The sequence below is a fragment of the Pseudonaja textilis genome, chromosome Z, assembly GCF_049901715.1.
Source record: "Pseudonaja textilis isolate UNSWEBS1 chromosome Z, rPseTex1.2, whole genome shotgun sequence".
Lineage (NCBI taxonomy): Eukaryota > Metazoa > Chordata > Lepidosauria > Squamata > Elapidae > Pseudonaja > Pseudonaja textilis.
In genome coordinates, this window is record NC_142008.1 from 80,401,661 (window position 1) to 80,421,511 (window position 19,851).

A 19,851-nucleotide genomic window follows, 5' to 3' on the forward strand; every position below is an offset into this window, starting at 1 on the left:
AAAAAAAAAGGGTTTCCAGTCAGCCATAAATATAGATACTGTACTGTCTTTAATCAAGGAAGTCAATTTATAACCTTAAATACCATGATATTCACCAACCAGTCTGCTCTTGAGGGTAGTGGTGAACATTCCAACTTTTGAGCGTACAGATATTTTTCTGCAGTTATACTATACAGAAAAACAAACTTTCATAGTTCTCTCTACCTGCTAGTTTATTCATCTCAAAAGAAAAGTTTCTGGTTTCAATTGTAAATTATTTTTTAAAGCCTTCTGAGTTAGTGTACTTATTTGTATCCAAATTTGTGGCTTTTTTACCCAGAGACCTTGCATAATAAAATATCCCTTCAGACCGTTCACTTTTTCAGCAAAGATTCAAACTATTTTTTACTTGTATGCATTGTAGCAAATTTATCTGATAGCAAATACCAGTGATACAAATTCTGTTTAAGGCTAGACAGAGCATAATGTAAATTTCAGTCTTTTAATCACTTATTTTCCCATTGTTCCATTTGTAATCCATATGTACATTTTAGTCTATTTTATTATACAATCTTTTATCTCTTTTTCTGCTCATATTTCAACAAACATGATTTAGCCTGATACAATTGTACATAATTTTATTTTAAACATTAAAAAATGATAAATCTGTCATTCACCTTAAGCATTTCTGATAATTGTACATGAAAAACCTTTGTTAAGTAGTTCATTCTTTGTGAAATATGGTATTCATTTTGTTTTAGAATCTGTGAACATTTATGTTTAGTTACCTTTTATAACTATAAAATGCTTTTTGTGATGAGAGCCATGCAAGTATTTTGTGGGCAGTCTAAATTTTATTTCATACTCTTTAAGAATGCTTGATATAATAATTTTTAGATCTACAGTTTTACTTTATCATACCATAGATTTACATGCCACCTACATCTCGATCATGTTCTTCTAACACCAGTAACTTTCTATTTCTTAGCAAAAACCACTATGTCATCTAAACAGAAGACAGCAAAGTATAATTTTGAATGATACATGCAATCCCCTTTCCTTGTTGCATCTTGTATGGTAGTAACCAGGGGTGGGATTCAAAAATCCCAGCAACCAGCTCTCTGTCCGGTTGCTGGGTGGGTGTGGACACAGTGGGTATGGCCTATCAGAACTTCCGGTTTGGCTGTTTTTCATTTTTCCCAGGGTCCAGAGGCTTTCCTTGGGCCTCTGGGAGGGCGAAAATGGCCTCCCCAGTCTCCAGGGGGCCTCTGGAAGCTGGAAACAGGCCCATTTCCAGAACTTCCAGTTTGGCCCATTTTTTGGACTCTGCACTTACCTGCATCCAAATGAGCCACGTGGAGACTCCGGGGAGGGGAGAGGTGGACAGGGCCAGCCGCTTGGTTCAACTACTGCTTTGGCGAATCAGATGTAAATTTGCCTAATTTTTGGTAAGTTGCTATTTTTCCTTTTTCCCCAACTATCAGTTGTTCCGACTATCAGCTGTGCTACATCATCATCGGATTTCTTGCTTTCTAGCTAATCTAAATCACTGTTGTACTGCTTTGCCTTCGCCCAGCAGGCTCCCCTGAGGCCCAGTCAGGGGTGATATTCAGGGTGTTGGTGGGGGGAGAAGTGGCCTGAGAGCAGAGCTGAACCTTCCTTAGGACTGAAGCTTCTATTTTTCAGTGCAGACTCAGGCAACAGCTTGCAGAAAGGTAGATCTGTGAATGAATCTGTGATTCTGCAAGCAACTCAACCTGCCTGCCTGTTTTGCCTGGTTTTGGGTAAAAGTTGCTCTTTTTTATAGAAAACTAAATATTTACATAAACATTTACAATATTTACATACAAGCCATGCTCAGTCTATCACATGACCACCAAGCCACATCCACAAATTAGGCCACATCCATATAATGTGGTTAAGAAATTTGAATCCCACCCCTGCCCAGCATACTCAGCATGGTTTATAAAACCACTGCAAAAATGTTTTGAAGTGGACTTTAAGATATCTAAAATCATTGCAGCCAAACAAGCCCCAGGAGCAGAAAATCAGCAACAGTGCAGAAAGCTCGTCCTTTGTTTCTGTTGTGGAGAGCCTGACCATATGATCAAGAATTGCCTTACTAAACCTTCCAGAAGAGGCAAAGAAGCCAGCATTGTCTCTTCTATTCACCCCCTGGATGACAAGCTCCAAGGCCAGGGAAACAAGAAATCCCCCCCTCCCAACACACACAAGCTCAAGGGGACACAATCAAGGACATAAGTGCAAGTAGACTGCCAAATGCCCACATTTTGGTCACTTGATTGCAGACATTGTATCAGCCATAATTTCGAAGAACAATCATCTCTTTGTTCAGTGTTGCCTGAACAACCTTTACTGTCATATTGACAAAGAACCTCTGTAATTATCTGTCCATAAATAATATATCCTTTGAAAATATACCTTTGTTTTACATAAAACCAAAAGGGCTATAATAAAAAATACTAAAACAAATGCAGAGTATTGCTAATGTACTTCTTAAAAGAGAGAAATAATATATGAGAAAATAAAGGTTTAATTTTCTCTTCACTGGGCAGTAGCATGGACCACACTATTATGGCTGTAAGAAAAACATATACATAGTTCTTGACTTCAACCATTTGTTCAGTGACTTTGAAGTTACAATGGCACTGAAAAAAGTAACAATGAATTCTTATATTTAGGATTATTGCAGTATTCCCAGTCATGTGATCAAATTTGGACACTTGGCAACCAGCAGTTTTTTATATGTTGTTTATCACTGTCCTGAGTGGTTCTGACTATTGTTTAATTGAATCATGGAATACACAGAATATCCCAACGGAATTGATATGTCCCAACTTATAAATTATCTTCAGCAGATGATAATTTTAGAACATTAGACATGAACAAGTTCCAAGCATCAACAGAGACACAATCATGTTGTGGCTCCAGGCTTGGATTCAGCTCCTGTGACTGATATGAGTTCAAGTGAGGAGGACATGGCAGAAAAATATGAGCCGGCATGACTCAGTGATTGGACTGGTAACCAGGATGAGGAGATGGACGTGACAAAGGACGACAGACCTGATGTATTAGAATTGTCAGGACCTTTGACCTCCTCTGGTTCCTTATCTGATCAACAGCCAGGAATGGCTGACAGGGAAGTTTTGAGAGAGTCTTCTAGTGGAGATGACAACTTGGAAAATTCGTGGTTAAATGTAAGGAACAGAAGACGGTTGAGAAGGCAAAATCAGCTGGAGCGAATGAGGAGAGCGAGTCAGTAAATTAGCACATTGCCTCAATGAGTATAAAAGGACACAGCTGGGCTGGTACATTTTGCCAGGAACAAAGTGATTTATTTGAGTGAGGACGTTACAGCAAGAAGCTCTGAGACTAGAGATTTATTGCCAGGACTGGTTTGCCGGACAGAGTAAAGATTTATGCTGTGGATTGAGATTCCTGCCAGCTGTTATCTTGTAAGACTTCTTTCTGTTTGGTTTAATTTGAAACGGCTGCTTTCTGTTTTGTTCGTTGGAATTTTGAAGGGGAGTCATAACACAATCATGTGTTACTGCTCCTAACTCTATCACTGATGATTTAAACATTGAACTGTCAATTAAGTTCACAAAAATATCGTGTTCATATAGGAGCTAGAGGGCAGATCAGAAAGGAAGTTATCAAAGAAAGCTTTTCTTCTTTCCATGATACAGGATGATAAGGAATTAGCTGATATCTCAAGTATACAGATTCTAGGTTGATCACTGTTAGGTGTAGTCAACTGAATGTTGGAAATCTGGAAAATAATATGTACAGATTGCTCTATTACACATTGCATTTAACATAATATGTACAGTATCTGCCTAAAAATCCAGCTAAATTAATTGGCAATCTAGAGCAGGGGTCTCCAACCTTGGCAACTTTAAGATTTGTGGACTTCAACACCCAGAAAGGAATTCTAGGAGTTGAAGTCCACAAGTCTTAAAGTTGCCAAGGTTAGAGACCCCTGATCTAGAGTATAGCTGAAATAAATTAAGTGAAGGAAGAAATAAAATCAGTACTCGTTTATTATTATCTGCACAACTATGGAGACAAACTGACTTTTAAAATCAAAATACAGGTAGTCCTCGAGTTACAAATGTAATAAAGCCTGCCCATTCCATTCATAACCTGAATGGAACATGGAATGGTACTTTGAACGTGATCACTCCCTTTTGTCCACACATTTGATAATCAAATGCATGGCTTAAGTGCATATGAGGTATTTCGGGGTGGAGGTCATGGGGGGGCTAGTGATGGAACAGGCCACCTGTTCAGACCACCAAGCCTCCCCTGACCCATAGATAACTCTCCCTCCCCTGGGGTCCCCATAATTGCTTCCCATCCTGCGACACCAGGTGACTTACTTTATGAAGATTCATCTCTCCAGCCTGTTTCTTTGCCTGCTTCCTCCTTTCTCATCAGGAAAGGGCTTGAGGAGACCTCCAGTGACAAAAAGGGCCAGGAAGACCAACCCTGGCCTCCTTTTTCATCACCAGAGGCCTCATCAGACTGCTGACAAGAAAGGAGGCCGAGAAGGCCGTGCACAACCCTCTTATATTTAGGATTATTGCAGTATTCTCCATGCCAAAGTCCTTTCTCCTCACCAAAGTGCTTGAGAATTGTGTTCCTTTAGGCTTCGGCAGCCCTTTTCAAAAAGCCTTTGCCGGTAGAAACAGAGCTTCAGAGGAACGTGTCTTACCCCTCCCAAGCTCCGCTGGTGCCAACAAAAGGTTTTTGCCAAGAGCTGCCAAAGCCTACAGGAACACAATCTTTCTGCAGGCTTTGGCAAGGAAATGGCAAATGGAAGGAAGGCCTAAAGGACTGAAGCCTTCCATCTGTTTGCAAATGTCCAGGTCTCAATTCAGAGAATAGAGACATAAAGTGTGAAATCACATGGGATCAGTAACACAGTGAGAACTCACGCTACTTATCTCACAGTACATTAGGCCTGTTATCTGCAAATGCACTGCAACCCTGAAGCAATGAAGCAGGTAAAGAAAGCACGACAGACTGGAGATCTTCACAAGGTAATTGAGTCTCCACAAGCAAAGTGCCTGTGAAGACCCAGCTGGGACAAGGAGGGAAATAGGTGGACCAAATGTTGCAGAGCCTCTGTGGTTTTAGGAGTAGTTTTGTCATGTACCACTGAATCAAAGGCTTTACAGAAGTCTATGTAGATTGTATCTATTGCTTTGCCCTGATCGAGTTGTGTAGTCCTTATGTTTTTGCAGTGTAAGAGTTGCAGATTACAGGATAGTTTTTTTCTGAAACCAAATAGTTTATTAGAGAGTAGGTTGTTTGTCTCTAAGTGGAGGATAATGGATTGGTTAATAATGGATTCCATGACTTTACAGGTGACGCAGCATAAAGCGATTGGTCTTTAATTTTCAACTAGGCTGGGGTCTCCATTTTGAAGATGTCGATGCGTGGCTAGTGACCATAGGTTTGGCAAGGAGGTGGTCCTGAAAGATTTTTCAAAGATTATGCTTAGAGGTTCGGCTTTGGCAGTGGATAACTGTTTTATGGAGCAGGCACATATTCTGTCCGGCCCAATAGATAGAGATGGTTTTAGATTGCGTCATGCTTTTTCAACATTGTCTTCTGTAAAATCGATATGTATTAGATCATTGTAGTTGTCTGTGGTTTGACTAGGAAATACTGGGCATGATCCATTGCTGTTTACAAATACTGAGCCAAAGACTATGTTAAAGAGGTTGGCTTTAATGGTGTCATCATTGCAGTCTTTACCATTTGGTCCTTTCAGGGCTGGGGTGGACCTTGAGTCTTTTAGTTTGTTGTTTACAAAATCGTAGAAAGTGTGGGTGGAATTGGTGCATAGAAGGTTTTCCTCTTGTTTAATGTGATAATTGGTGCATTCAGCTTTTATCTGGTGGCATAAATGTATCAGCTTTTAAGGTTGGCAATGTGACCAAATTTGTTTTTCCACCAAAGGGATTTCTTTTTGGATTGGAGCTTCCTTATTGTTACGGGTAATTTGTTTTTTGTTTTGGGGAGTTGTTATTGGTACATATAGTTTGATGACTCTTTTGACTTCAAGTAAAAACATGTTGTAATGGTCTTCAACAATATTGCATCCAGTGAATAGAAATTGCCAATCAAGGGATGAGATTGTTGTCTATAAGATCATAGTTGCCTTTTTTTAAGTTATACTTGGGGATCCCATCGTTATGATGATTTTTGTGTGGATGTATGTTGAGACAAAAGTCAATCATGCTGTGGTCACTGTTGGAAAAGGGTTCTTTAATTTGTATTCTGTAAATTGAATTCAAACTATTGCAGAAGATGAGATCGAGGCAGATGTTAAGTTTAGTATTGTTGGTTACTAGTTGTTCTAGTCCCAGATTTGTTACAGCATTGTAGAAGTTTGCATGTATGGGTTCAGTTGTACATTTGTTTAGGGTCCAGTTAATATGAGGTAGATTGAAGTCACCAAGAAAGATAAAATCGTGTGGGCAGGATGTTGCCCATGTTAATAGTGAATTTAATTTGTTTACATGTTTGATGTCATAATCAGGGGCTCTGTAACATAGTTAGAATCGAAATGTGATATTTAAGGACTGTTCACAGAAAATGGTCTCAGGAAAAGCAAGCTCCTGGGTAACGTGAATGTTTTTTAGATGTAGGGACTTTTTATAGAAGATAGCAACATCACCTCCTCTATGGATTTCACGATCTGATCGGTAACATGATAGTCTCTTACTGTGGTAATGCAGTCAGGGAGAGATGCATTGAGCCATGTTTCACAGACAAATATGACGTCAAATTTAGCCATATTTCGTAAGAGGAAAAATTCAGGTATTTTATTTACAAGGCTTCTTGCAGTGAGTAGCTTGCATTTAAGGCCAGTTGTAGTTGGAATTGAAATAGGGGCGTGCGTGCCTAGTTTTGGGTGAGGGTGGATTGGATGAAGTAGGGTTGGATGCGGAGTTGTGGGTTGTGTAACTAACTTTTGATACAATCAGCACAGTAGTCAATGTATAGGTCCTTCTCTCCATTGTCTAGATGTATTTTGAGTTCTGTGCAGAGTTCACGGGAGCGGATTTTTTGCAGTATGGATAAGTCTGGTCCTGAGTGAAGTTTGTTAAGAATGGAATTGGTTTTAGCAATGGTATTTATTATATGAATGAATATCCGTTTGCTGGACTCATTTGTGAAAACAGCTCTCCAGAATCTTGGGGCCACCGAGCCATCATTGTATTTGACCTCAGGGCCATCTCTGGTTATTTCAATATCTTCAGGAGAGATGTTTGTTGTATTGGAGTTGCTTATGATATTGTGAACTTTGGTGATATCATCAGATTCATTGGTGTCTTCTAGACCAAATAAGATGGCATTTGGACGTTTCTGAGGGGATATCATTTGTGGTATTATTTGATGGGATAGTGATTATTTGTGGCTATAGTTTGGTGGTTATTTTTGGTTGTAGTTGTGATTGTAGTTGAGGTAGTGGTGGTAGTGGTTGTTGAGTTGAGATTTGATTTTGAGCTGTAAGGTATTAACTTATTTGTGCTGTATTTTTTTCTTCAAGAGAGATTAGGCTTGCTTGTATAGTTTCAAAACGTGTTACTAAGCGTTCTTCTATTGAATGAATGATTCTGTGCTTTCAACTGTCAGACAGAGTACTTAGTTTGTTTAGCTTAGGTAAACTTGATGGACATCGACAAGGAAATGTATCTTATGTTTGTAGATCAGCTAGATTTTTAGTTAAGTTTAAGCAGACGAGGTGGGCTTGATTATCACATAGGTGGCATTTAATGTTATTTTCGCTTTCATTGATGGTTTCAAGACATCTGAAGCATGTGCGGGAGTCTGGGAGGTCTTTGGTAGAGATATTATTCTTTTGTTGGTGTTTGGTAGTGGAAGGTTTGGAGATTTTGGCTGGCATGGTCAATGACAATAGCTTATTAATGTGATAGGTAGTTACTTAATGAATGTTGGTAATTAGTAAATGTTAATTGATAAGTTAGAGAACAAAAGTAAGGTTACTTATTACTAAAAAATCAAACAATCAATGAACTAGATAATGATACAGTATTAAATTACTTGTGTGGCGGCAGGCGAGGGCTGCCTTGAGTTGAAATGTGGCACGAAGGCAAGTACAGGGCTGTTTTGCTCCTGCACTAAGACTCTGGTGACTGGGGCAGGGCAAGCCAGGAGTGGGATTTGGGGGCTCACTGAGCCCCGCAGTTTTTTAGCTAGGGGATCACCCGAGCCCCTGCCAGCCCCCAAGCAGCCACCCCTGGCTGAACTCTAGATCATGAAAGAGGGACCAGAGCTTAAAATGGACTGCTGGCAACATTCTGAGTTGCTGCTGAATTGAATCTCCCATACAGAAGCACTGGAGGAATTCTAGAATTTCTTTTTTCTTTTTTTGCTACATACAAATGGGATTTGAATTGTTATTTAAAATACAAATTATTAGTGTAATATTATCAATACAGCGCAAGCTATTGATGTTTCTTTCCCCAATTTTAAAACCACTCCCAATCCAGTTTCTATTAATACTGATGTATTTAGTATAAAACTAAACTTAATGATCTCTTCCCTTTTTGATTCAGTCAACTGGGGGAGATGTTTTATTGGAAATGTTATACTCTAATTACTCTCAGTTTTAATAAACTGATTACTAAAGCCTTTGCAACCAAATGTTGGGCATATTGTTCACTATCATCAATATAATAGAAAAAAGGAAAAATAAATATCAACACTGAATCAATAATAATACATATTTTAATTGAATTGATAACATTTATAATTCGATAATATACGTTCTGTACTTTATATAGAATACATCCTACATTTTTAAAGAAGATGATGATGGCTTTGGTTTTGTTTCTCAAGTAACAACATTTGTTGCTTTCCTTAGTGTAAGGTAACCCAAAATAACATCTGAAGGAAGCATTCGGATATAGGCAAATTCCTCAGTTGTACTAAATCTCAGTTTGCTTTGAGGATCAGTATAGTTTGCCTGTAAGAGAAGCACATATTGAAATATCTGAGTGAAAGTATCAGAAATTGCACCTTTTTAAAAACAGCAAAAATCAATACTATAGGAAACATGTCATTTAGTTTTCCTTCTTCCTTTGTTCTATCCATCCAGGTTTTCATAATAATAAAAGTTCAAATTTTAAAATACATTTTGAAATGGATTTTCTATTTAACTAATTTTTCAATAATAATAATGGTTATCAATACCTAAAAAAGATATCATTAATATTTGAAGGAATTATGAGGTCATTTAGTTCAACCTCCTGCCCAAATATAGGAATTCTCATATCATCCCAGACATGGTTCTTCAAACTTTTCTTTAAACCTCCAGAAATGGAGCACCTATGATTTCAGGAGATATGCTGTTTCACTTCCATTATTATGGAATATATGTTCTTTCACTATGTCCTTTCACTAGGTTATAATGTTTTTTCCTTGCTAGTCCTGCAAAAGTCTTGAAAAACTCATGGACGTATTGGACATATAATATAGAATAATAGGTTGGGAGGAACCTTGGAGAACTTTCAGTCCAACCCCATGCCTATTGCAGGAGATCCTATTACTATTCTGAACAATTTGCTGTCCAGACCCCAGTGAGGAACTATCCACAGCTTCCAGAAGCATGCTGTTCCATTAACTGTCCTCATTGTCAAGAAATTTCTCCTTAGTTGTAGGTTGGATCCCTTTTTAATGATCTTCTATCAGTTACTTCTTGTTCTGGCCTTGGAGAATAAGTTAACACTCTTCTTTTAGATAGTTCCACAACTACTAGAAGACTGTTATCATATCACCACTAGTCCTTCTTTTTGTTACATTAGACATACTAGCTCTTTCAATAATTCATCCTATGGTTTGGCCCCCAGACTCCTTATTATCTTTCTTTTTTCTCTGCAAGCTTTCTAGGGTATGGGCATTTTTGTATCATTGTCACCAGAACTGGACATAATATGCCAAGTGTGGTCTCACTTGTGCAGTTTAAAGCAATATTATCACTTCACCTGATCTTGATGCTATCACTCTATTGATGCAGTTTATGATTGTATTAGCTATTTTGACATAGTGCTGCCTGGTGGTGGTCTACTAGGTGGTCTGGTGGTCTACTAGGATACCTGGATCTCTTCCATAGTTGCTACTATTGAGCCAGATACCACCTAGTCTGTCTCTCTGTATTTGGTTTTTCTTGCCTATTTGTAGGACCTTACTTTTCTCAGTATTGAACTGTATTTTCTTGGATAGGATCTAGTGCTCGTCAAGGAAAAACTGCTAGGTTGACAAGAGCTGAGGCAAATGATATTACACCCCCAAGGTTCTATAACTTATATTTTCAGTCTGGATTTGTTTTTGATTATTTTATTAGAAAACTGCTAAACAACAATGGAGGTATTTAGACCAATACAGAGAAAAGTTGAATTCTAAAATAAGTTTAAAATACTTACAGGAAGTCCTGAAATATCAGAATATTTTTTGACTGGTTTAAATGAAGTAAGAGCATCAATACTGAAGTCTGGGGAAAAAGAAATTAAAAAGAAATTAGATTCACTTTGATACACTGGCTGGCCTCCAATTCTCAGGCAATTTACATTAAAAATTTTAATCTAGTGCCATATTTTTTTCCAATCAGCATAAATATACAGATAGTGTCCTGGCCAAGCAAAGACATGTAGTTAGATTCTAATGCTTTTGAAATTTGAAGTATTCGTTTAAATTAAATTGTAAAGTACCAATTGAGTAGCAATTTAAATTACAATATGTTCAAATTATGGAATCTTATTCTTAACAAGTGATTTCCATCCAGAGAATGTCCCTTCTGAAAATTACTCAGAATTACAAAAAGTTCAACTAAAATATATACCTTATTAAAAATACAATACCAAATGCAAAACATCAATAGGATGATTAATACAGATTTAAAAAACCAATATTGCATAGGCAAAAATGGTTTTTTTAAAAATTAAAACCACCCAAATGAGAACAAAAACAAACTTTGGCAAAAACAATATAAACACTTAGAAAAGGATGAAAAAGGTGTACTTCATGGACTGAGTGGGGCCACTGCTTCAAAATCAAGTCTTCCATTCAAAATAGCACTGTAGCCAGATGAATATTGGCATTTTCTACTCCCTCTCTAAAATTATATTATAATTGCTACTTTAATTGGTAACAATAATAATCTGAAACAGGTAATTAGGTTCTTTTCATTATCAGAGAAGGCAAATTTATTTCACTAAGAAATTTCTATCACAATCTTTTCCCAGAAAAACAATAATTTCAGCAGTTTTGAGAAAGATGTGATGATCATTTTTCTGAAATGAAAAGAAATAAAAGAAATTAAAACATTAATCTCATCTGACAAAACAGATGGAAATAACTAAGTATATTTACAGAAATTTATTATGATAATATCTGTGATGACCCAGAGTATCTCAGAAATATAACAAAAACCAAAACATAAATAAAAGTCCTTTAATGCCTTCAACTTGGCTTCAGTGTTTAATTGTTCACAGCGGAGGAGTAAACTATTTTCAAAAAAACATTTCAAAGGAAAGAAATACAGTTCAAATTCTCTCCCGATAACGAAGCAAAAACCAAAAACAAACCGCACTGAATAAAGTTCCATGACAGACCAGGATAGATAATTGCCAACTTTAGGAAGATAATCAGGTACAGTCCGTTGGAAGAACTCCAACCAAGATAAACCTTCTTTAAGAATAAAACACTAAATTGTCTCCAGCATCTGTTAGCATGCAGGTCCAAACTCTCATGCAAATCTCACACCTGCAACCCATGAAGAGGGTCATGGCCCTCTCCTCCTGAGTAGACCACGTTTTACCCTGATCCTCTCCTCCCTGCATGCCCTAGGATGGATAGGGGATGGGATTGGGTCCTCCTCTGGCTGCTCAGCTGGCCTCTGCCCTTCCCCAGCCTCCTCCACCACCTCTGGAGCCACATTTCCACTCCCTGTTGGCTGTTCCTCCTCTTCCTCAGAGTCAGTCTCCACCAGGGGCATGACAATATCCTTCAGGATAAAATGGGAATCTTATTTTTGGATAGGTGTTATTGATTTGTGTTATTATGATTGTAACAGCAGAGTTCCCTTAGTCTTAAAAAAAACCCAACCTACAGCTTTTTTTTCCATCAGTAGAGGATGCTTCAGTATGACATTAAGATTCTGCTTTAGTACACAGTTCCCTTAATTATGAAAATTAAAAACAAAAACCAAAATATTTTCAAAAAACGTTATGTACAGTATTAATATTTCTGCTGAAATACCAATCATGATTATAACAACCCTTTTGGAATTAGATTCTGCTAGCTAAATAAATCTAGATATCTAGAGTTGACATACACCACTTACATTGAACTGCATTTTTTTCAACTATGATGTATACCTTTTGATTCAGCTAGCACTTCACATAATGTGTTTTCAGTACTTTTTTTTAGTAAAAGGAGTCCCTGCAGATTTTACACTGCCAACTATTGGGGGAGATGCTTATTTCAAGGCTCTTGAGTCAGTGATCCCAGAAGACATTTCCATGAGCATGTGGCCAGCATGACATCACAGAGTTGTTACCGTCTCACAAAAGTGGTACCAATTTATCTATTCACATTTGCATGCTTTTGAACTGCTAAGTTGGAAGCAGCTGGGATGAGAACACAAAGTCACCCCGTTGTGTGCTACTCAGGTCTTGAATCTGGACTGCCAGCTTTCCAGCTGACAAGTCCAGCATTTTAACCACCGAGCCACCCCTTCTTTTTTTTAGCATGACAACAGAAAATAAGATGAAGACAACTACTACTGTTGGAATGATAGCTGTACAAATAAGTTTTGAAATGTGACAACTACATTTCCTTCTAAACTGAGCTCAAAAAATATTTCTAATGACAAATAAGCATAATTTTTGTGGGAGGAAAGAGGAAAGAATAATTTTAAATTTAATAATTTTTAAAATACATAGTACTGAAATCAAATCAACAAGTAATGTATCCATTTAAGTGGAAAACAAGAAATTACTTTTCTCTTGAACTTTTATGGGAAGCATAAAAGTCTATAGTATAAACAAATATGTCTGTCAAAGCAAGTACCGTGTTTCTCATATAATAAGGCCGGGTCTTTTTTTTTTTTTGAGCCCCGAAAAAAATGGCTAGGCCGTCTTTTTGGGGGTGACTTAATTCCCCCCCGCCCGCATCTTCAGGCAGGTGGGCAGTGACGGATTGGATGTTGATCTCGGTGTTGGTGGGGCACTTTGTATCAGGTTCAACGCAGGCAGCACCATATCCAGCTGTGCAACAAAAGTACTTCCTAACAGCAAGCCCCCCCGCCATTTCCCCCATTACGCATGTTTTAATATAGGCCTTAATTTGGGGGGAGGGGCTTAATTTCATTTCATGCCTATAAAACATGCTGGAACTTCCTATTGGGGGAGGCCATATTGTTGGAGAAAGGGTAATAACACCAAAATAATATTTCTTCATATTCTTCAAAGAACCACAATGTTCTTTCACTTTTCTTCAGATGCATTTTATATGTTTTTTTTTTTACTTTTAAAGCATTTCTAAGTCATTAGGTATTCTCCTTTTAGAAATAGTTATCTGTGATAATTATATCTTTTGAAATAATGGCTATATTTTTCCCCATATTTCAATGTATTTTAACTGTCTTTTTGAGATATGAAAATTTATTTGTAAAGGAAGGGAATATGCAAAATGCATAGTACAATTCCATGTCATTCTAATTATTTTTTTGTCCATGTTGTATAAGTATCCTCCTCAATTTCCTTTGCTGAAATCTACTTGGTCACAAGCTGTTATTTATAAATATGTAAGAAAAATCTAAAGAGCTTACAGTTTGGATCATTTAATTGCCATGGCAGTGTTCTTTCTGAAGAAAGGATTTGTTTCAGATTCTTCCATGTTCTGTTCTTCTTGCCAGCTGCTGCTCCACCAGTGCCAGAGTGCTGGAATATTAAAGCGTATATTTAACAAGTATACTGACACTATTTAAATAGCTTTTGTTGCAGCACTTATTAAAACAGTTTAACTATTTATTTTATGTTAAAAGAAATGCTGGGGAGTTCTTTCTTGCAAGTTAAAAGAAGAAATGTTTATTCTGCATAAGAACCAGTGTGTTTACACTCAAAGAAAACCTGTGAAAAGCTTTCTGGAAACTGTCTTAACATAAAATGAAATGGTGAAACAGAATGCTAGGAAGGTTACTCATGGGTTTCCAGAACTTGATAAATATGATTATGTTGTTATTTTTTTTAACCAGCTTCTTCATTCCCTTTTTAATAGCTCTATTGTATCTTACCAAAAGTCATTTTTCATTATTTCTATATAATGTTAGTTAATCTACAATTATCAACAGCTAAGATAAAAATTGGTTAAAATCTATGAAGCTTTTGTTTTTTTATCAGTTTCAATGTAAAGTTCTTTAGATTGTAAATTACTTGGATACAAGAACCCCATATAATACTAAGTGAAGATATCTGTTTCCAACATAACTTTATTAGGATTTAAATTTTTGTCCTCTTATATTATTTGTTATTTTAAATATATTATTTTAATAATATTGGTTTTAATTGGAGTTATTAGGCATACTGTGCATATCAAATAAAAACCAGGCAAGAAAGATAAACATTTAAAAAAGATTAGGAAGAGGACAGAGAGATTAGAAAGAAAGTAATTGAAAGCAGAGGGAAGGAAGAATGGAAGAGAAATATGGAATTACATAGTCAAATACTTGAATGAGTTCCACATTTCATAGCTAAACTACTATAGATAAAAAAGGTTATTGGTCTCAAGAAAATGTAATACATTTGTGGAAAAAAATACATACAATAAATCTTGGAGCTTTAAAAGGAAAATGCTTGATAGAAGTTTCTATTGGTCCTGTGCTTGTATTGATCGTCATGGCTTTGTTTTCATTCACTAGTTCTGCATTGGCACTCTGGGGAAAAATACATATATTAATTTGAGGGAGAAATAAATGCAGTTTTATAAAATCCAACCCTTAATTCAAGCTTGTTTCAGAATTTTATCAAAGTTACTGTGAGTTGTTTTGCTCACTATTAAACCAGTAATCCTGAACCATGAATATATAAAAACAGACTGGCTTCATATCTACCAAATCATAAAGTGGCTTATTTGGTTTTGGCTTAGTGTACTATATAAATCCAGCCAATGTAATTTGTAAGACATGACACATGACTTAACTTGCTATGTGAGCCCAAGCAATTGCTCAGAAAACTCATCATAACTTTGCACAAAAATTATTCAAAATAGAGTGTTTGCAGTATTAAACTGGCATAATTAAATGTACTGGAACTACTGTATAGTGAAAGGCAGTTAACTATTAGGGTTAATTTTAATAATACTCTACTTCCCCCTGAAAATCAGAAAATCATAATAGCAAATATATGAGACAGACACACACACACACACACACACACACAATACTCCAAAACGAACTCATGTTCTGTAATCACTAAATTAGTTAGTGTCTTTCACATATTTTGTTCAGAATTGTTTGAGAAATTGAAAAAACATTTATGACTCTATGTTGAGGATTGGATTCAACTCATGTACATTCTCTGCATTTTTGAAAAAGCAAAAAAATAAAAACATTTATTTTGTATTTTTCTCTTTGGCACATTTTATGATAATTACAACATATTTCTTTTTTAATTTGAAATGTTTGTATATTGCTAAAATGTTTGATATTCAGTGATATACATAGATTGTTCATATCTGTTTTTCTATTTCCTTATTATTGCTTATTTTTATGTAGTTTTGTTTTTTATTTTTGTTTATTTTGTTTAGAGGCAGTCTTCCTTTAATGACCAGAATTGGGAACAGCAATTTGGTCAGTAAGCAAAAAGGCTGCTAAGTAAAGCTGTTTATATGCTTATGATGTTATATAAACTATCTTTTGTATTATACAACTGCAAAAGTCATAGATGTGAAGATTCTATGTTCTACGTTCATTGTAAATATGACAGTTGCTAAAGAAGAACTTTCTGCATACAGGTCCAGGCTTAAGTCCATTTGTTCAGCAACCATTCAAAGTGACTGAAGTGCTGAAAAAATATACGACCAGTCCTTGAAGTTCCAGCCATCACAGCACTCACATGGTCACATGATGGGCATTTAGGTGGCCAACTTGTGATTATGACATTTCAGGTAGCTATAGTCACATGATTGCCATTTGCAACCTTCTCTGATAACTCAAGTCACCTCTGTTTTTTCTTACTCTACTGCACATGATACCCACATGCAACCACTACTAGCCCTCCTTGGCTCTTCCCTGTCTTCCCTAACCCCTGCAACATGTCCATGCTTTCCAGGGCACCCTGATGCATCTCCCCACCTGGGATTCTCACATCTTCCTATTTAAAAGCCCATGTGTTTTGAGGTTACAGCAGTAATCAGGATTGTTGCACTAAAGGATATAATTAGGTAAAGCTGTGCTTTACAACTGCATCACTTAATGAAGGCAATTCTATCCCAGTTGCCATAATAATTTGACAGCTACTCATAGCTTGCTTTAATGTTTCTTGTACTTAATTGGGAAAGTTCTATTGTTGTGGTATGTTTTTAAAGTGCATTTTTTGAAAATTCTGCAAACACAGGCATAACTATAGAAATATCAAAATATTTGTGGTTTGCTTATGGTGTGGCTATGTGACTTATTTAACACTCTAATGATTATTGTTCTATATGAAAAAGTAACAATATTAAAAAATAATGTAAAAATGTTGATAAAATAACCAAAAAAAGTGCAATAAGGCTTTTCAAGGCAAAGGGGTTAGTTCAAAGATTTTTTGTTCTTGTGCAGATCACTGAAATATGTATGAATGTGAGAAGAAAATTATATTGCATACATTGATTCAGATCAGTTTTTTTCAAACTTGGCAACTCTAAGTTCTATGGAATTCTAGCTGTGGAGCTCTGGGAACTGAAGAGCACACATCTTAAAAGTTACCAAGTTTAAGAAATATTGATATAGAGAAAGAAAATTGAAATAAGCTGAATTACATAGTTTTGTGTAAATATAAAACTTAAGGGTGCTTGCTGAATGTGATTAAGAATGATGATGGAAGTAAAATAAATTGTCAGACCTACCCCAGTCTGATATCTTAGAAAGGAAAAGTCTCAACCCCATTTGGTTGAAGCAAAAGATATTTTTACTAAGAGATGCAGATTGCAGTAAAGCCAGAAGGCATCTAAAGTTCCCATGCATCAATACAAAATTATGTCCTTTGACTCCCTAAGTCCCGTCATCTTCATTTCCCTGCTTTGAATGTATTGGCTGCCTAATGTAGTTGTATTTTACAGGAAAAATGAATTGAAAGAATGCACACTCTTAAGTGTCAGAAAAGTAGAGTAAGTAGATGCATACAATACCTTAATAAAATATTATATTAAAGATGGAAAATGGATAAAGAAATATTAAAACATGCAAATCCAGGTAGGCGAGTGAATGATATGCAGGCTATGTATAAAAGTATGTCTCTGATCATTTTGTTTTACATGTAGTCCTTGTTTAATGACTGTTTAAATTGATATTAGCCATGGGAAAGGGTGCTTTATGGCCCATAAAGCACTTCCAACATCACCACACATTGCTTACACCCCATCCTACAGTCATATGACTTCATTCTGGGTGCTCAGCAATCTACTTACACTTATACTCATTTGCCAAGGTCTCTGAAATCATGATTGTCATTTGCAATCTTCTCCGCCAGCCTACCCTGAAAGTCAGCAGGGAAGGTTGCAAGCTGCACTAAAATCCTGTGCTAAAAACATTTTAATGCATTTTACTGCATGCTAAAACATACTAAATTCTTTGTCTCCCTGCCTCTACTGCCTGCAAAAGAGGCAAGTGCTAAAAATTATCTTCATACACTAATAACATTATAATACAGTTTTTTCCGTAGATATTTGAATTCTGCGGACTTGTGAAAATATGTAAATTGTAATACTTTTGTTATATTCTTTTTTGAGTACCTTGGCCATGAATGTGTAGATACCCACGATTGTCAGAAAGTTCTAATGTCTTGCAATTGCTCCTGAGATGGCTTACACTTGTATTATCAGATATACTTTTGAAGTGATGGGAATGTATTAATCTTTATGAAAGATCTACAGGTTTAGTTCCCTTCTTACAGAAGACAATTTCGAATCAGTATGGTTCAGGGCCATTTCACAAATACTCCAGTATTTTGTTTTCTCCAGGGAACTCTTTTTGATGATATATGAGTTGTGCACTTAATGCATTCAAACAGAGTATCAAGATCTCGAAATCCAACAAGCTCAGGCTGTACTCCTTTAAGAATGGACCTATTCACAGATAATGGGTGAAAATCTAACTGTAAAAGGGATTCTGTGAAGGTACATAAGATGGTATTGTTATATTTGTAATAGAAATAATGTTAGAAAATTGGAAACAACATATGATTAAAAAGAAGGATAAAATAATCAGTGTAATTTAGTGAAACTTTTGTGAACAAAATAAATGAAACAAAATAAATGAGAGAATTGAATTAGGAAGGAACGGGAACATTTTAATTACTCAATGTTTTATAAAATATAAGTGAAGTTGGGGAGAATTAACTATGGAAAGTTTATAAGTGTTCCCATAGAAGTATGATATTTATCTGAAAAGTAATGTGTAAAATGTTAAGATTTAAATGAATATTAATATTAATGATAGAATTGAATTGGTATGGATTATTGTTCTAATTATATTATACATTTATAATTTTTTCTTTTTTTAAAATACAGTGTGTAGTTTTAGAAAGTACCAAGCAGAATCCAAATGGAAGTTATGTATTATATTAAGTGTTATAATTTCTATCTTTTAAATAGGCTGACTTCAAATTATAGACCATCCAGCAGGCTCGACGCTGTGTCTGACGTATTTCACTGGCGCCAGGTCTTTACATCAGAAGAGGCTGTTTGGCTCTATCCATCAGAAGAGGATGCTCACCACATGTCCATTCTATTTCTCTACTATTTCTGAAACTTCCGATAGAAAATGGAGTTACCCCCTTATAGCACGCCGTAGTTAGAACTAAATTACCCACAAGTGGCAAAAGCAGCATACGCCATGTATATATACAAAAGCTAAACACTGAACATCACTAAAATTATCTACGTTATATAAATCGCGTAAAAACATGGGTTACCATAAATGTGTGTTTTCCGGAGCACGGCTGGTTTTCAACTTCCTTCTTCGCCGGAAAAAAAACAAAACACCATCTTCCCCCGAAAAACCCAAGAGAAGAGCGACGGAAACCAAACGGAGCTTTAGATCACGTCACTCAGTCGAAAACTAGGCAGTGCTTCTCAGAAGTAATTTCGTGAAGAGGCGCATCAGTTTCCCGATTGGTGCATACAGGGAAGGGGGCGAGGCCACTAAGCATTAGCTTCGGTTGCGGCTCTATAACTTTTTCCAGTCTAGCTATGCCGGAAATAAGTGCAAGTAAAGACGAGCGGCAAAGCTCTTAAAGAGTTCTGTGATTTCAAGCATTAAACACTAATGTAGTTTTTTGTAGCAGAATGGTCTTTCCTATTTTATACCAAGACCTGTGATTTAAATTTAAATAGCAGACTTTCAATTTCATATATCAGACCTTAGTTTGATGTCTTAATACAGTAAGCACTGTTTAAATGACAGGCGGTATTTCACACAGCAAATAGCGGTTAAGTGATAGCAACCTGTGATTTCATATAGCAAATGCTTATGTAGTTAAGCAATTTTGTCATTTTATGAAGCAGACTGTTATAAGTAGCATATATTTCATGAACCGTCATTCCAGAAAC

General features: G+C 36.2%; 1 protein-coding gene across 1 annotated transcript; it reads right to left on the reverse strand.

The window, feature by feature from the left end:
* Positions 1–8,751: 8,751 nt before the first annotated feature.
* Positions 8,752–19,373, reverse strand: INO80C (INO80 complex subunit C). Its single transcript, XM_026721717.2, has 5 exons — positions 19,215–19,373; positions 14,864–14,974; positions 13,871–13,982; positions 10,464–10,531; positions 8,752–9,007 (listed from the first exon to the last, which is right to left on the reverse strand). The coding sequence occupies exons 1-5, from the start codon at positions 19,215–19,217 to the stop codon at positions 8,876–8,878; spliced, it is 426 nt and encodes a 141-aa protein (XP_026577502.1). The 5' UTR covers positions 19,218–19,373; the 3' UTR covers positions 8,752–8,875.
* Between the last annotated feature and the right edge of the window lie 478 nt (positions 19,374–19,851).

Coding starts and splice junctions, on each gene's coding strand:
- INO80C (XM_026721717.2), bottom strand. Junction 13,983..14,863: donor TTAAAGCTCCAAGATTTATT/GTATGTATTTTT, acceptor TTAATATTCCAG/CACTCTGGCACTGGTGGAGC. Junction 10,532..13,870: donor GCAATTAAATGATCCAAACT/GTAAGCTCTTTA, acceptor CTTTTTCCCCAG/ACTTCAGTATTGATGCTCTT.